This window comes from Trichoderma evansii (genome assembly GCF_050947405.1).
Source record: "Trichoderma evansii strain SZMC 28006 chromosome Unknown GGI43scaffold_14, whole genome shotgun sequence".
Taxonomy (NCBI): Eukaryota; Fungi; Ascomycota; class Sordariomycetes; order Hypocreales; family Hypocreaceae; genus Trichoderma; species Trichoderma evansii.
In genome coordinates, this window is record NW_028145192.1 from 156,285 (window position 1) to 172,192 (window position 15,908).

A 15,908-nucleotide genomic window follows, 5' to 3' on the forward strand; every position below is an offset into this window, starting at 1 on the left:
TTGTGTTTAAGAGAGATGTTGTTCTATTATAATGCAACAGGGTATACTGTTTGCTTGCTATCCCCTCCCCCAAGTCTAATTAATTGTACATTTCCTTGTCCCTAGAAAAATTAACCTCCCTATTGATCCGATGCTTGCCAGTCATTTCCATCTTGACTCATAAAAAACAAAAATGAAATGGGCAACCTTTGCCCTTTCCCCATGCACTTTTGGTGCGCTACCAAACAAAGGAGATTTAACTCATGCAATAATTATAGTATTCGTGTTGAAACTGCTTCTCTTTGAAGCTAATGATTCTCTAGCTTTTTTTTTCTTAATTTTTTTTTGTGGTAAAATTTCTTCTCGATGATCGAGCTTTCAATTCTTCTCTACCTCAGTCTCCTCAGTCTGCGGCGCATCCGACTCGGCAAACTTGCTAAGGGTGCGGAGTTTGCCACCGTAAAAGTACAGCAGCCAGATACCAATGATACCAATGACACTCAGGCCTCCGAGGAGACTGGTGCCCTTGGCAACGCCAAGGTTGTGGAACAGTGGGTGCGCGAACAGAACGCTACCGCAGGCAAGAGCACTACGGAAGAAGTCGTTGGCAGCGAAGAGACTGGCGGCGTATCGCGGGTAACTGAGAGGCACGTAGATGAAGACAGCCTGCATGACAACGAAGACTGTAGCGCCGTAGATGGTGATACCGATGGTGGGCACGATCCAGTGGATGGACTCGCGGGCAGTCCAGGCGAAGAGGAAGAGACCGATGGTTGGGCCGACTGAGGCAGGCAGTGCGGGGATAAGACGGTCTTCCTGGACAGGCCAGCCGTACTTCTCGATGCGCGGGTCCATCCAGAAGTAGAGGTAGGCGGAGTAGACTGCGATACCAATGATACAAGAGACGAGGATACAGAGGAAGACAAGGCCGACTTGGCCAAGGTTCATGCCGTAGAAGACGGGGTAGACGAGGGGGAAGACTTCGAAGAATGAGTAGTAGATGCCGTAGATGATGGCAGTGTAAACCTGCACGAACAAAACAGCAGGATCCTTCAGAGTAATCTCAAGGGGCTTGATCAAAGCATCCCAGAAGATGTCTCGGTAGCGGAGGTTGTGCTGGTCAATCTCGCTCTGGGACATGAAGCGCTTGTTGCCGGTGAGCTTGCGAAGGCGACGAGCACGGCGGAGGAGGATGTTGGCGCTGCTGGTCTCGGGGAGGAGCAGGAACATGGCGATGAAGACGGGAGCAGAGGCCCAGATGGAGATGAAGAGGGACCATCGCCAGCCTTCTACGGGGACGGCGAAACCGCTGAGAAGAGGACCCAGGGCAGCTGAGATTGGAAAGTTAGCAAAGAGAACTTAAAAATAATGAAGAGGGGGAATCAATTGACTTACGTCCACAGTATGCGGCAGCGACCCAGGACATCATGGCATAAGGCAAAGTCATGAGGCTGTACATGTCACCAAGAGAAGCACCTCCAGATGCCAAACAAGGCGATCCAAAGAAGCCCTGCAGGAAACGCAGCACCATCAGGCCAGCGTAATTGGGTGCAAAGGCAGTCGGGATGGAGATGATGACGAATAGGAACATGGTGGCAATGTACACGGGGTTTCGTCCGATCAAGGGGATCTCAGACAGGGGAGAAAACACCAGCGGGCCGATACCATAACCCAGGACGTAGATGGAGAGACCCAGAGTGGCCTTGATCTCACTGACGCCAAAGCGCTCCATGATGCCGCCCTCGGAGGTGGTGTAGATGGCTGAGGTTGTGTAAACGACAAAAGTGTAGAGACAGATGAGGACGTTGATGAGGAGGCGCTTGTTCTTGGACCAGTTGTATGGGTTTTCAGGATCGTCTGTGTAGTACCAATCGACGAGGATGGCACCGTCCTTTGTGGTCTGCGGCACAATAGGCAGACTCTTGACCTTTTCCAGATTGTGCTCCTCATCATCATCGTGTCTCTGGCGTGTCATATCGCCCCATTGGTTGTGTTGAGCATGCTCATGTGAAATTGACTGGGCTGAAGAATGCCGTCTTCCTGACTCGGCCGCCTTCTCCTCATCCAGCTTCGGTGCTCGGGACGGCTGTGGGGATCGATCCCGGGCAGTGCTTCCGTTGGACCCATTGGATGGGGTCCGCAAGATGCCGCCTGTCTCTTTGTCCTCAGCGGCGGTAGAGGCATCTGATGTAGAAGTGTTTGCTGATGTGATGGAGACGCCGTTGACAAGCTGAATCCAAGGCTCGGGTAATGTGAAGTCTTCCTTTTCTTCAGGGTATTGTAGGTAGCGGTTGCCGGTTACCCAACGGATGACTTGCCCGATGGCGGCGTCACGGATGATGTCCGCCATGGTCTGTGGTGGCTTGAGTGTACTTGGTATTATTAGACTCGATAGCGCTTATATGTGTTTCTTTGGTGCTAATTGTATAAGTCGAGTTGATGAAATAAAATGTTTCTTCAACTTGTCGATATATCTCAAAGAAAAGGCCCAATGGTGTTTATGACGTCTGTCGCCGAGTCTAATGTAGGTATGAGTTCTGCACTGTAAGTTTCAACTGTTGTGTAATAGAAGGTAGATAGTGAACAATGGGGTGATGCTCAAGTATCAAGCTTTCTGAGTCCGCGGAGTAGAAAACAAAGTTCTCGATATTGTCATCTAATTTCCAGAATCTCGGGAGCAAAGGGCCACAAGGTTCATCTTATACCCCCCAGGCTGTCAACTCTCTTAACTCCATGTTCTGTATACCACCTCGGAGGAGTCAAATGTAAAAGCAGAGGGCTCCACTCCAGCTGCTGTTGATCGGTAATCCAATCAACCACACGCCTTGGCGTACGCTACTGGCAAGATCTAGATGGATTCGTATAGCTTCCATCTAGTCAAATCCTACTCCATCCTGCTTCGTCAGCTCTAGAACCTAGATGAAGATAGGACCTTTTGGGGTTTCCTATCTGACATATAGATCCGCTTTTTATTTTTAATTCTTTTTTTTTAAGATAGAAAAAGGAATAGTAAAAAAAAGAAAAGAAAAATACCCTGGTCATGACCCTAGTGCCGCATGTGGGAGTTACAAAGCAACTCATGGTAGCATCATGGAAGGCGAACTAGTGTCTCGGCCGGAATGAGGGTGCCCCCGTTGTTACAAACACCACTCCTCCTTCGCTCTTTTCGACGCGGATTTTGGCGATTAAGCTTAGTAAAAGCCGGCACTCATTCGGACTTCGGGTCCATCGAGGCTGAGGCTGCACCCAATGCGTGCAGAATTTGCTTAGGACACGGCTTGGTGGGTGCACGGAAGCTAATAGTAGCTACTAGGCTATTATTACCTATGTCCCATGCGAGCCTTCGGACTTATTATTTGCTGCCTCTAGCGTCAAGGTATTTGGAAGGGGGAAAAAAAAAAAAAATTCCTTTTGGAGTGGAGAGAGGAGTTGATTGGCCGAGTGCAAAGACTAGCAACTACCGGCTTCGACTAAAGTGAAGATACTAGGATACTAGTACGTGGATAGGAATTAGACCTTTAGCAAAAGGAGGAAGTTCTCTTTTTTTTGATGAGCAAAGAAGGCTTACCAACCAAGATCATCTTTTTCCAGCAGATATCAGCTAGTGGGCCCGTCTGCCGAAAAATTGGGTGGGCTAAATGATGTGCTGCTGCATTATCCAGTTTAGCCTACTCGTTAGGCTCTACCAGACCTAGCAGATTGAGGTATCAATATTCTGCAGCTTTCTTCTGATTAGCTTCTGATTAGTCGTTGGGCGTGCTAAAAAGGCTTGGCTCGAAGGATTCACAAGCCTTACTGTACCGTTGCTGCGTATATGTGGTCCCACAAGTGCCGTCAATTAATTTTTGGGGCCAGATTGTGCCGGGCAAGACGAGATGCACGATGACGTGCTGTATGGTCTGGAACTGAGGACCCTTGTCTTGCCCGTTGGTGGTGAGGGCTACGTTGAGATTAGGCCTGAGATTCGCGAGATTCACTGTCTCACTTACAAATGGCCCCGCGGTGTTTGCTTCCTAATTCCAGGTCAGCAATAATCCAGCAGTCTTAATTCCGTTCACAAGAGTCAGGCTTCCAAAACGCTTCTCCATAGCACCATCAAAACTCTATTTGTCGTACAGCGTATTTCCCATTTCCCCGTCCAGCCTCCGTTTGCTAATTTGCCCGAATGGGAAAACGCCATACGTGACACAGGCGTCATGTCTCGTCCGGGTCAGCCTTCTTTTCTTCGATTGCGCCGTCTCCATGGCACGCTCCTCGCCGCGCGAGCAAACGCCGCGCGCAAGCGAAAGTCAAATCTCTAGCTCTTGGCATAAGAACGTAAAAGCATTCTCTCTGCTCTATCAGATCCAGCTAGCACGCGCGGTCCCTTGGTTCTGTCCAATCGGCACGGCTGCTGTCAAGCCCAGTCAGCAGCCACCGACTCATTATTAATTGCCTTCGGCCGTCACCCACAATTTGTCAACGCCACTGCCATATCTTTGCTCTATCAGTCCAGTTCGTGCGCAATCCTATAGCTAGCTGGCGCAAGCTGCAGCCAGAATCGAAGTGATCGATTAGTATTCCCTAGGCTCAAGGATTCTCTAGACTCCAGGAAGCCAAGCCACGTTCTTCAACTTGCCGTACTGGGTTATTCGTGACTCAACTCGGTCTGACTATAGGCCGTCTTTTGTCATCCACTGCCTTGTGGAGTCGTCCTTCATTCACGCACGCATCGTATCTTTGTTGAGTCTAATCCTACGTCCAGGGCGCTGGTACCCGTTCCGCCCGATATACCCGGCAAAAAACGTGCCAACGGCACTGGATTGGCGGGCTCGTTTCTGTTATCCGTTGCCCGGTCTATCAGCCTTCTCGGCGGGGCATAAGTACCCCAACAGCGACGTCGCCGTTTTGGAAGGCTGCGGTTCTCGTAGTTGCGCCATATGTATTTAGACCTATGGAGCATAAGTCAAGAATACGGTAGAGCTGCTTAGCTTGGTATGCTGCTGAACTAGCACGTTTTTGACTCAGCGGGAGGCTTTCGGAGTTACTAGTGAGTTGCCGGCATTCTAGTCTCGCTATGCCGTACAAGCTTCTTATAAATGCTTCTCCTTTCTCCGGTCGGAATTATATGAGCTGTGCTTGCTAATGAGTGCCCATTGGAAATGAACCCCCATGGAAAATAAAGACTTAAGTTATGTCGACAAAGTTTGCCGGCGCGCTATGGATGCCTGTAGGTGGGACTCGTTTTTGTCAAAGTTTTTCTGTTATTAATTCGGGCTGTCTCTGTAGCCCCCTATTTTCATCCAACTAATTTTTGATTATGAAATTCTATATCATTTCAGCTCGGGGCGCTGCGGTTGTAGGTTTTTTGCCTTCCACTGCGAGGCCAGTTTCGAAATTCTCTTTTGTTGTAGAATCCTGCGCACCATCTTTCTCGTATCCTCTTCGCCTGAGCTGAGGAGTGAATCAACTATAGGCCAAACCCGACCGTCTTCTCTCGTAATTGCCTGCTCGATCAAGACGCTGATCCATTTCGAGGATCGACTCTTTGTGATACCGGCGGCCATGGCTTGTTTAGTAAACCGAAACGCAAGGTCCATCTCACCTGCTTCTGCACACTTCGTAATCAAGAGGCTGTAAGTTGATACGCTCCGAATTGGGTCTTGGTTTTCCGCAACGTGATCCTTGTACTCTTTTGTGAGAAGTTTGGCGGTGGCCTCCTCAGCGCTATAGATGATGAGATCCTGTGCCATGGTTGCATTGAGCGATTCTGCGCCACAGAGTGTTCGTAGATCTCGGTATAAGGATAAAGCCTTTTCACTGCCGTGAATCTGCGCTATTGAATCAATCACAACAGCTACAATCGCTCTGTGCACAGGGCGGTCACGGACTGCCTCTCGCACCACCTCCTCGGCCCCCTCCAAGAGCTCTGGACGGCTCATTAGAGTTTTGTAAATGGTTCTGGTATTAGCGCGTGAGATTCGTATACCGCTATCTCTCATGATGCAGAGAGTTCGAATTGCCGCTGCCAGGTCTCCACCGCCCATGAAAGCTTCCACGACGGCCTCGTAGTGGTGAGATTGAGCTCTTGTTCGCTGCGATATCAGATCCAGCGCCTCAGTCGCCAGCTGCGCGTCTGCATTTCTAGCCGCTGTTCCTAGCACATTTTCTATAATGCCATCCGACGGCTGCACAAGGTGATTTTGCACGACCGAGAGCCATCCAAACAAAGTCCCCGCATGGTGATATGCCTGGCTGCACACGTCCAATGCGTAGTATGTCAAAGTGGTGACCATCGGGTCGGTACTGCCGCCAATGTTCTTGCGCCTGTATAGAAGCTGCAGCATTTCGTCTAGGAATCTAAGCTTCCCAAATACCAGAATGAATATGTCGTAAACCCAGGGGTCAACTCTGGCCCCTTGCTCAATCAGCTCCGTTAACCTCGCATACGCCAGCTCGTATTGCTCATCTCTGAGCATTCCCACTATGACCGTCTGCTTCACTGGCGTATCAATAGTAAACCAGTACTCCTGCATAATGTTTAGAATTTCTTGGCGCAACATATAATCCGGGTGATTCATCAGCGCTCTCAGGGCGCCGTTGCATAATTCCGCCGTTGGCTTTAACCCCTGCTCAACCATGTCGACCAGCAATCGCCGAACACCATCGACGGAGCCTCGGCGATGAGCCATGGCGTCCATTAGACACTCGTAAATGAAGGGCGTAATGGGCTGATTTTCGATATGCAAAAGATGCTGCACTAGCTGCACTATTCTTAGATGCTGGTCGATTTCTGGACCGTGGGCAGCCGTCCGATCCCTTGTCTCTCGAAGGGAATTCAGGGCCGCCAAAATTTCCTCGATTGCGCTGGCTTTCAGCGTCTCCTCTGATGGTGCTGTGGGGGCAAGAAGCCTTTCCTTCCAAGATCGCAACTTAGGACTCGTGAGGCTACCATCTTCTTCTGACCGCGCCTCTTCTGCCCGAGGACTTATCCGAGAAGAACCATGCCCTGATGTTTCATCTGTAGATGCAAAGCCAGCAGTTGTCTCATAAAATCTCGAGTGAATTGGCCCTGATCTGGCAGTACATGGCTGCGATACTGCTGGTCGTGTGCGCGGCAAGCTTTGTCGAATAGCTGTGCGCAGGACCAATTGGTCAAAAGACGGGCATAGACAGCGCCATAGCCCGTCACTTAGCAATTTGCGCTGCATAGTTGATTTGCTTTAAACTCCAGCTGTAAAAGCCCCCTCTCCTATCCGTATCAATGACGCTGTGTGAGGTTAAAGTTGAGACATCAAAAGAGATATTTTGGCGCGGAAAGCTTTCCGATGTGGAAGTACCTTATGGCGCAGACAGCCTGCCGTTGTACTTTGCTAGCCGGGGTCATGCACATGGCGGGGTTTCTTCTAGCAGCTTTCTGACTACACCTCAACCTCCAATTCGCAACCCCAGCCAAAAAACATAGGCTAAGCTGCTTTTCCCCTTCTTCAACGCGATAGCAACCTCTACAACAAAGGAAACAACATAAATCCTTTCAGCGCCGCCTATTAGAGGCACAATTCATCACCATGGTATGCCACGCTTACTTCCCCTGCGCCTCTTCTCCTCCTGCGACCAGCCGAAACTAACCACCGATGCGCGCATCATGACAGCTTCCCCTCGGATTGCTCAATGCTGCTCAAGGCCACCCCATGCTGGTCGAGCTGAAGAATGGCGAGACCCTAAACGGACACTTGGTTATGTGCGATACATGGATGAACCTCACCCTCAAGGAAGTCGTGCAGACAAGCCCTGTACGCTCACCAATATCCCCCTTCAAACGAATAAATGAGGCGCCTTCTCCTAACAAATAGCAACAGGAAGGAGATAAGTTCATGCGTCTCCCGGAAGTCTACGTCAAGGGAAACAACGTACGCCAATACCCACCAATCTCACTTGCCAGAAGCGCCTAGCAAGCCAGCTAACGCCTTTTAAACTAGATTAAATACCTTCGTGTTCCCGACGAGATCATCGACCAAGTCACCGAGCAGCAAAAGAACCAGCAAGGTAGCGGCTTCCGTGGTGGTCGCGGCGGCCACCAGTCAAGAGGCGATCACGGCGGTCACGGCGGCCGTGGAGGCGGCGATAGAGGGCGAGGCCGTGGAAGCAGAGGTCGCGGAAGGGGACGTGGCCAGTAAGAAGGGGGAAGTGCGACGACGACGAATGACAAATGACCACGATGATATGCATAGAATATTGAAGAAGGAGGGGGTTTCAAGGGAAGGCTACAGTCGTGACGATGGTACTATGAACGGATGTCACCTGGACAAGATAAGAAAGAAAAAGGATGAGCTCTTCAATTAATGGAGGTGGTGACGACTGCGACGAGGAGAGCTCCTCCAAGACAAAGATACCTATCTTGTGCGCTACAGTCCATCTACGAAATCATTCGATACCCACTGGAAATTTTTGCTTTAGCTTTGGATATTAAAGCTCTGGTGGCACGTTATCAGCTTTGGAGTACTTAGAGAAACTTGGCGTCTTATACCTGCCGCTGGCATGATTAATCACAATATGCATTAGCATTTACAGGATTTACGCGAAATTAAAATCAATAAAAAAAGATAAAAATCTTGATTGGCCTTCTATTGGGGCCATCTAACTAATACATCCTAATAAAAATCGTCCTTTAAAAGATCTAGTGAATTTGTTCACGTCATATGTCATCAGTCCCATGATACACATAAAAAACCAAGCCATTAAGCCTCCTGCTTTGCAACAACGCCGCTCTCATTTTAAGCTTATTCATCGTTCATTCTAAACATGATACACAACCAAGCAATTATCCATGGGTGCCCCTTTAGAAGTGAGCAACTGCCACGGCAACAGCCTGCTTATCAGCATGGGAGATGGAGACGGAAACCTCCTTCACACCAGCCTGCTTAGCAGCAGCAGCCGCATCGCCATGAAGCTATTTGAAAATATGTTAGCAATCTGTCTCCAAATTAAATATTGTATAGGTGGTATCAACTTACAGTAACAGTAGGCGCGCCAGAATCATCCCTGAGGATCTCAATATCCTTCAGGGCAGCACCGGCTCCCTTGCTGGTGACACCAAGAGACTTAAAGACTGCCTCCTTGGCGCTCCATCGGCCAGCGAATGAGCTCTGGGGGCTAGCGGAACTCTTGCAGTAAGCAATCTCCTGGCTAGTAAAGTTGCGCTCGAGGAAAGTATCATTCTCAATGTTGATGGCAGAGATATCCTCGACATCTACGCCCACGTTGCTGTTCTTGCTTGTAACCTTGTGAGCGAGTGCCTCAATGACCTGCTGTGTCTCCTTGACGGTGACTGCAGGGACAACCTTTTCAGACGCCTTCATGAAATTTTCGGCATACTTGAGCTCCTTTGTCTTCTTGTCTTCGGTGACACGCGCATCGGGGTTCATCAGAACCTCGCTGAGCTGCTCATCAGTGTAAGGAGCGTGAGCCTTGGGAACGAACAGAGTGTTGCTGATCATGCCGTTGTGGAAGAAACGGTAAGCCTTCTTCTGTCGGGCCTCAACCTTGGCGCAGTACTCCTGGTAAGTCTTTTCGTCGAGAACTGCAAACAGGTATCTGGGGTGGACACCGACTGCCTGGGCTCCCTTCTGTCCGAAACCGAACGAGGTGAGAGAGAAAGCCTTGACTCCATCAGTCTGGATGCTACGGCTGGGGTAAACGATCAGATCGTATTCTTCCATGATGGGGTCGATGTTGTCGGCATTTCTGTTACCAGGGACCAGACCAGTGTTCAGAATTTGCAGACCACCGTTCAACATCCAAGCACCGGCAGCACCCTTGGGGTGACCAGTGAGGAACTTCTGGAAGACACCCAATACGGCGTTACCCTTGCTTCTGCCAAGGTGACGCAGCTGCTGGCAAACGGCAGAGGATTCGTTCTTGTCGTTGGCACCGGTAGATGTACCGTGGAAAGAGGCAACCTTCAGGTCGTCAATGGTAAGGCCCCATGTGGCAAGAGCACCACGGAGGGGAGCGATGGATGGATCGCTCTTCCAGAAGTTGTTGCCCATGCTTCGGAGGAGCTCCTTTTCTTGTCTCTCGGCCTCCCTCTGGATGTGTGCGACGCGGTCCTGAGCGTACTCCTTCTCGTCAAAGGCACCGCCCTGAGCCTTCATAGCATCGATTTCATCGTGCAAGAACTCCAGCTCAGACTCTTCCCACTGCTTAATCTGCTTCTTGCGGCGCTCAATCTGTCGGCGACGGTAGTTGATGTCAAGCAGGGGCGAAGGGAATTTGCCAGCGTGCTCACGCGCAGACGTGAGAACACCCTTGCCAGGAGCAGGGACGGAACGTCCGATCTTGTCAGAGGCAGTGGTGGTGTAAGCAAGGATACCATGGATGGGGACTCCCATATCCAGAGCAAGCTTGGCGGTCATGATGACCTGGACACCACATCCCTGAGACTCCATAAAGCCGTTTCGGGTAGTAGTGGTAGGACGTGACATTTCGCCAGGAGTACGGCCATGGGCAAACTCATCCACTGAGTTGCTAGTGGCCTTCATGTTGGCGAACTCGTAAGAGCCTTCTTCACCAAAGTCGTCGAGGCCACCGACAAGACAGATGCGAGCCTTGCCTTCCAAAATGGTCTCCACACCAATGTCAACAGACTCAATAGCAGTGGCACAAGCACCGACAGGGGTCTTAATAGGTCCAGATGAAGAGAGCAGCAACATGTTAACCCAAGCAGGCATGGTGTTGATGAAGGACTCCTGCAAGATATCGTTCTGAAGAGGCTTGTCGAGGAATCTGGCCTTGTGCATGCCACGCAGGGCCGAAGCACCACCCATACCAGAGCCGACAATGTTACCAACTTCAGAGACGTGGACATACTTGTAGAACTCGTATGGGTCGGTGATACCAGAGGACAGGAGGGCCTCAGCAACCGACACGAGAAGGAACAAGGTGACAGGATCCACTTGGCTGACAATATCGTCAGGGATACCATATCGCTTGGGGTCCCAGCCAGTTGGGATCTGGCCAGCGACGAGTCTGTCGAAGCGCAGAGCCTTGGGGATCCAGAGCGAGGCGCCCTTCTTCACTCGGACAGTGAACTCTCCAGACTCAGGGATCTCGAAAATCTCCACCTTGTCACCGTGTTCTCGTCGGAACTCCTCGGCAGTCTCCTTGGAAGCCTCGAATGGCTCAAGGTCCTCTTCAATGACAACCTCGTGAAGCAGCTGCTTCTTGTTGGGGTCATATCCGTCAAACAGCTCAGGCTCAATCAGACGGATACCGGCGTGATCCAGAATAAACTTCTCGTACTTCTGCTTGACGTCCTTGTCATCAACAGGTTCGCCAGTCTTAGCGTCAACCCAGCCAGCGTAAGGCTTGCCCTTGAGAGGACCATTGTGGTTCTTGATGAGACCCATGATCCAGGCCATTTCGATGCAACCTTCGAGCGAGAATTCGCCATGGGCCTCCATCTCCCATCGAGTTCGGGAGTTACCCCAAGGACCGACCTCTGCGAAACCAGTGACGACGACTACCTTCTCCAGGTCGACCATGCCCTTGAGCTGGTCATTAAGAGGAGCGACCTCCGTCTTCCAGTCGGGCAAGTGAGGGAAATCAAACTTGATGTTGGCACGAGGCTCAATGGTCTTCTTCTTGTAAAGAACCTCAGAGTCGGCTCCGTTGACAATGGTGTTCTCGATAGCGCTCTCCTTAGAAACGATTCTGCGGATTTCACTAGTCTCCATGATATCCTTGCGAAGCTTGGTCATGGCCTCGTTCAAGTTGGGGATGAATTGCAAACCACCGTTCAAATCAGCAAAGACAGGCTCTGACTGGCAGAGGTCGACAATGGTAGCAGACATCAGACCCAGGAGGTTGAAAGCCATCTCTTGCTGAGAGAATGTTCGGACGCCAAACGCCTCAACACCCTCGGCAACAATGTTGTTGCCAGACATGAGACCAGTACCGCGAGTCCATCCAATGACAGCACCGCAGATTGTGAGGTAGTGGCCCCAGTCCTCAGAGTGCCATCGGTTGAAGAGAGTCTCAAGAGCCAGCTTAGATTCGGAGTAGAGACCATCGTTACCGAAGGTACCGTGGTTGGGAGACAGGGGAAGGACAACTTGAGCTGGACGAGTTTCGAAGCCACGCTCAGCCTTTTGAGACTTGACGTAACCGAGCATGCGGACCAAGTTGGTCAGCATAATACGGTGGGCCAGCTCCGACTTGGAGTCGATGTTATCGATCTGTCGACCATTCTCAGGGATAGCGGCGAAAGGAACGATGTAGTCGAGATCCCAGCCAAGACCAGCCTTAGTGTCGTAGATGTAGTTAACGAGAGCCTCTACATCTTGCTTGCTTCCCTGGTTGAAGGGAACAACAACGATCTGAGATCCGCGAGAGCCAAAGCGGGTGTATACGGACTGGTAGTACTCAGTGACTTCTCGAGAGAATCGGCTGGTAGTAACCACAACCTTGGCACCTCCGCTGACAAGGCCCTGTAGAACCTCGGCACCAATGGATCCGGCACCAGCACCAGTCATCAAGACATACTTGTCCTGGAAGGTGACACCGTCCTTGGCAGCCTGCTCAAGAGAGTTGAGGTAGACAGCAGTGAGCTTCTTGCTGTAGTCCCAGCCGTGCAGGGTCTTTCTCTTGAGGTGAAGGAATGGGATGGTCTCGACCCGGCCCTTGTTCAGGCTGGTGCCCTTTAGGCCCGTCTTTCGGCCCTTGCCGTTCTCCTTGGGAATGATTTGGCTCTCGTTCATGGCCAGAGAGCGCAAAACATCACCGTACAAGCTCTTGATTTCAAGCTGAGAAGTCTTGGACATCTTGTGCTGCTGCTTGATCAACTTGTAGATACGCTGCAGGTCGTTCTGGACCTTGGTGCGGTTGCCATACTCGGAAATCTTTCCACCCTCGGCCATCTGCTGAACGTAGTGCTCGAGCTTTCTGCAGCTGGCACGAGGAACTTCCTCATAGTTGAGGTTGCCACGCGCATCCACGGTGGTGCGAGGACCAGTAGGGACAGCAACGTCCTTGTAAACGGGAGACAGATCCAGGACTTCCTTGCAGTTCTCAATAAGCTGCTGGCCAAGTTCTTTGGCGAGCTGGTAGGTTTCACCGCGCTCAGTAGGGCAGTTATCGATGTGGTACTGCATGAACTCGAGAAGCTTGGGGTTTGACTTGTTCATGATGCGGATGCACTGGCTGACAATTTCACGGTCGACAGTCTTGAGTCTACCGAAAATAATGTCATAGAACATAGTGAGCGCATCTTGGCGAGCCCAGTTCCAAGACGAGTCATAAGATCTCGCCTTCAATGGGCTAAAGACGGGCTCAATACCAGAAGCATAGAAGTCGCCGTGCTCTGCGGTCCACAGGTCGATCTGGGCCTGCAGAATCTTTTCTGATTTCTGAGACTCAATATGCGCCTTGTCGCCCGACCTGAGATCGATCTTGAGGTATCGGGCAAAGAGCTCCAGCTGTTGCTTGAACAGAGCTCGCTGGTCCTTGGTGAGGGCGTCAATGGCAGCGGGATCCATCATCATGCCTCCCGAGCCACCTTCAGAGCCACCAGAAGCAGCCGCAGATGTCAGGCTGATACCAGCGCTCGCGGCATATTTCTGAACAATTCCGTCAAGGAATCCCTTGGCCTCGCCTTCATTTCCGAGACGAGCAGCAGGCTCCATAGTCAAAGCCAGCAGCAATGCTCCGTCTTGTCTACCAGAACCAAGGCCCCATCTTGTTTCCAGGTATTTTCTTGCTACTGTGATATTGAAGCCACCAGGCATCTTCGAAGAGATCAATCTGGCGATGAGTGACTGTGTGTGCTTGCCCAGGTTGCCGTCGAAGGTGGCCTGCATGGAAGCGCTGAGCTCGTCGAGAGGCGTGTCTTCGGGCTTCTCAGGCGTTGAGCCGAATTCCTTTCCAAGATCACCAAGAATCTCATTCTGAAGAGTGGATTTGCCTATACGTTGTTAGAATTGGTTCTCGAGAAAATTTGACGGATTGTACCAAAGATGGGGGCAAAATGAGGGGTTGACTAACCTCCAACCAGATCCTTGATGGCCTTGCTCAAAGGCACATCACTGAGACCCTTTTTGAGTTTTTGTGCAACGATTGTGTGCACAATTTCGACAGCCTGAACTGGCTGATCAGGAACCTGAGCCGCAGGCCCTGAGCTGGGAGCCGGAGCAGCAACTGGCGCAGCAGCCGCGGGAGCGCCCGCAGCAGGCTGGCTGGGGGCATCTGATGAGCTGGCCGCAGCGGGCTCGGGCTCTTCTTCAATGGGGTCGACATCGTAGTAAATCTCCTTGGCGTCTTTGTTGTAGCAGAGGATCTGTCGCTGAACAGACTTGGCGGCGTCGTAGGCTTCGTATTTGGATGCCAATGTGCGCTTGGCCATCACTCCGAGGGTATCTGCGGGGCCGACTTCGACGATGCGCTCGGCTGTCTTCTCTGCCAGGAACACATCCTGGGTCTCAATCCACCTTACGGGAGAGGCGAACTGGTATGCTAGAAGCTCAACGAGGAGCGTGTGGGCGAGCTCTTGCTCAACTTCAGGACGCATGGTGGCGGTGGTGCGTCGTGAGGGCGTATTAATTAGAAGGATGGAGGGGGTTTATGTCGGAGTCGAGAAGCAGGCCGCAGGTAATGTGGATTGCGGTTCTCAAACGTCTTCCCCGGTGACGTTTATAATATTTTGTGTTGCTTGGGCTTGTCGACCAAGTCTTGGTGTTCTAAACCGACTCTCCGTACCTTGGGAGGGGCAACAGGGAGGAGAGAAGGGCTTTGCAGAGAGCAAGGAGAATGGAGAGACGGGAAGAAAGCGGGATGGTTAGGATTATGATTAGAAGCGGACTCAGAGACTTCCCCGCCGACTGAAGTGCGAGAAAAGCTGGATTTGACCAAGGGCAATGCGAAGCACAACCTATTCCAATCCCCCCGTCGATGGTTGGACGGATAGAAGGAAGCGAGCCTCGATTGTTGAATCCACGACCCACCGCCAGTGGCCGACGAAGAAAAAAAGATTGGGGGGAAATATGGCTGCGGTACTTGGGTACAAGGCAGTTACATTGGTCTCACACGCCACGCGGAAGCTGCAGGTGGCTCTGGCTTGCTCTGGCTTGCTCTGGCTTCCTCAACCACATTCGTGCGCTAGGCCTCGTGGGGCTTAAACCAGTGGAGCCGGCTTTGGGTGCCGTGGCGCGGGTCCAGCATGAAGCCACTCCTGCGGCGAGGAAAGAATATTTTTCAGCTTAGCCCTCAGCGGGGTTTTTTCTCGGTGGCGGGCGCATGGTGTACTCTGTCTATATCTCATACATGCCAGTGAGCATAGCAGCGCTCAATTGTTGCGAGGCAAGCAATGGCGTGCCGTAATTACGTGCAGAAGTGGAAGCAAGCTGGTGGTGTTGAATTCCGGCCGCTGAGTCGGGTTTCAGGGTCCTGATAAGAATTTTCCATATCGATACGACCCGGCTGTCCCTTGAACGGCTTGGCTGCTAAGATAAGACCAAAAAAGTTTGTTGCACCCCGCCAACTCGTAGTTGGTGGTGGTTTCGATGGGAAGGGGGGCAATGCGTCCATGTACTGGTACCGCTACAAGGACGTACCCCGTAGGCTACGGTGAACACATCCGCAGCCTCCAGAGCAACCAACGTCTATCGCTGGCCTGTCCTGGACGACGCATGATGGACGTGGAATCTTTTGGTCTACAAGTCAACATGTGTATCTTTGGCAAAGCTTAATGGGCTGGGCTGACCAATTGGGTCTCGGCCTGTGCCTGGCTGCTGTTTTTAGACTCATAAGGCTTCCCCAACTGGAGGGGCATTACGAAGCATATCTCGTAGACTCGGGATGACACTCCCCTAGCTTTCTGACCGTTACATTTCGTCTTCTATGCTTGTTTCATCTGCCATCCATGATATGACGGTTGCTAATGCGGGCCGGCGGGCTCT

At 51.4% G+C, this 15,908-nt stretch overlaps 4 protein-coding genes across 4 annotated transcripts; 1 reads left to right on the plus strand and 3 right to left on the minus strand.

Moving 5' to 3' along the window:
• Nucleotides 1–357: 357 nt before the first annotated feature.
• GGI43DRAFT_385051 (major facilitator superfamily domain-containing protein) lies at nucleotides 358–2,329 on the minus strand (the record flags this gene model as incomplete). Its single annotated transcript, XM_083203601.1, has 2 exons — nucleotides 358–1,310; nucleotides 1,375–2,329. 2 exons carry the CDS (start codon nucleotides 2,327–2,329, stop codon nucleotides 358–360), a joined length of 1,908 nt encoding a protein of 635 aa, XP_083059112.1.
• Nucleotides 2,330–5,106: 2,777 nt separating this feature from the next.
• Nucleotides 5,107–7,280, minus strand: GGI43DRAFT_86659 (uncharacterized protein). The gene has a single exon (XM_083210425.1). The coding sequence runs from the start codon at nucleotides 7,167–7,169 to the stop codon at nucleotides 5,292–5,294; it is 1,878 nt and encodes a 625-aa protein (XP_083059113.1). The 5' UTR covers nucleotides 7,170–7,280; the 3' UTR covers nucleotides 5,107–5,291.
• Nucleotides 7,281–7,400: 120 nt separating this feature from the next.
• GGI43DRAFT_408523 (U6 snRNA-associated Sm-like protein LSm4) lies at nucleotides 7,401–8,547 on the plus strand. The gene is made up of 4 exons (XM_083206367.1): nucleotides 7,401–7,529; nucleotides 7,611–7,751; nucleotides 7,818–7,868; nucleotides 7,938–8,547. The coding sequence occupies exons 1-4, from the start codon at nucleotides 7,527–7,529 to the stop codon at nucleotides 8,133–8,135; spliced, it is 393 nt and encodes a 130-aa protein (XP_083059114.1). The 5' UTR covers nucleotides 7,401–7,526; the 3' UTR covers nucleotides 8,136–8,547.
• Nucleotides 8,548–14,985, minus strand: GGI43DRAFT_408525 (trifunctional fatty acid synthase subunit FAS2). The gene is made up of 3 exons (XM_083206368.1): nucleotides 13,999–14,985; nucleotides 8,973–13,918; nucleotides 8,548–8,908 (listed from the first exon to the last, which is right to left on the minus strand). The coding sequence occupies exons 1-3, from the start codon at nucleotides 14,519–14,521 to the stop codon at nucleotides 8,798–8,800; spliced, it is 5,580 nt and encodes a 1,859-aa protein (XP_083059115.1). The 5' UTR covers nucleotides 14,522–14,985; the 3' UTR covers nucleotides 8,548–8,797.
• Between the last annotated feature and the right edge of the window lie 923 nt (nucleotides 14,986–15,908).

Bases quoted from the DNA above. Each gene is read 5' to 3' on its own strand.
- GGI43DRAFT_86659 (XM_083210425.1), bottom strand. From the start codon at position 7,169: ATGCAGCGCAAATTGCTAAGTGACGGGCTATGGCGCTGTCTATGCCCG.
- GGI43DRAFT_408523 (XM_083206367.1), top strand. The intron at 7,752-7,817 runs GTACGCTCACCA...AAATAGCAACAG, and splicing joins AAGTCGTGCAGACAAGCCCT to GAAGGAGATAAGTTCATGCG. The intron at 7,869-7,937 runs GTACGCCAATAC...CTTTTAAACTAG, and splicing joins TCTACGTCAAGGGAAACAAC to ATTAAATACCTTCGTGTTCC.
- GGI43DRAFT_408525 (XM_083206368.1), bottom strand. From the start codon at position 14,521: ATGCGTCCTGAAGTTGAGCAAGAGCTCGCCCACACGCTCCTCGTTGAG. The intron at 13,919-13,998 runs GTTAGTCAACCC...AACAACGTATAG, and splicing joins CATCAAGGATCTGGTTGGAG to GCAAATCCACTCTTCAGAAT. The intron at 8,909-8,972 runs GTAAGTTGATAC...ATTTTCAAATAG, and splicing joins CTGGCGCGCCTACTGTTACT to CTTCATGGCGATGCGGCTGC.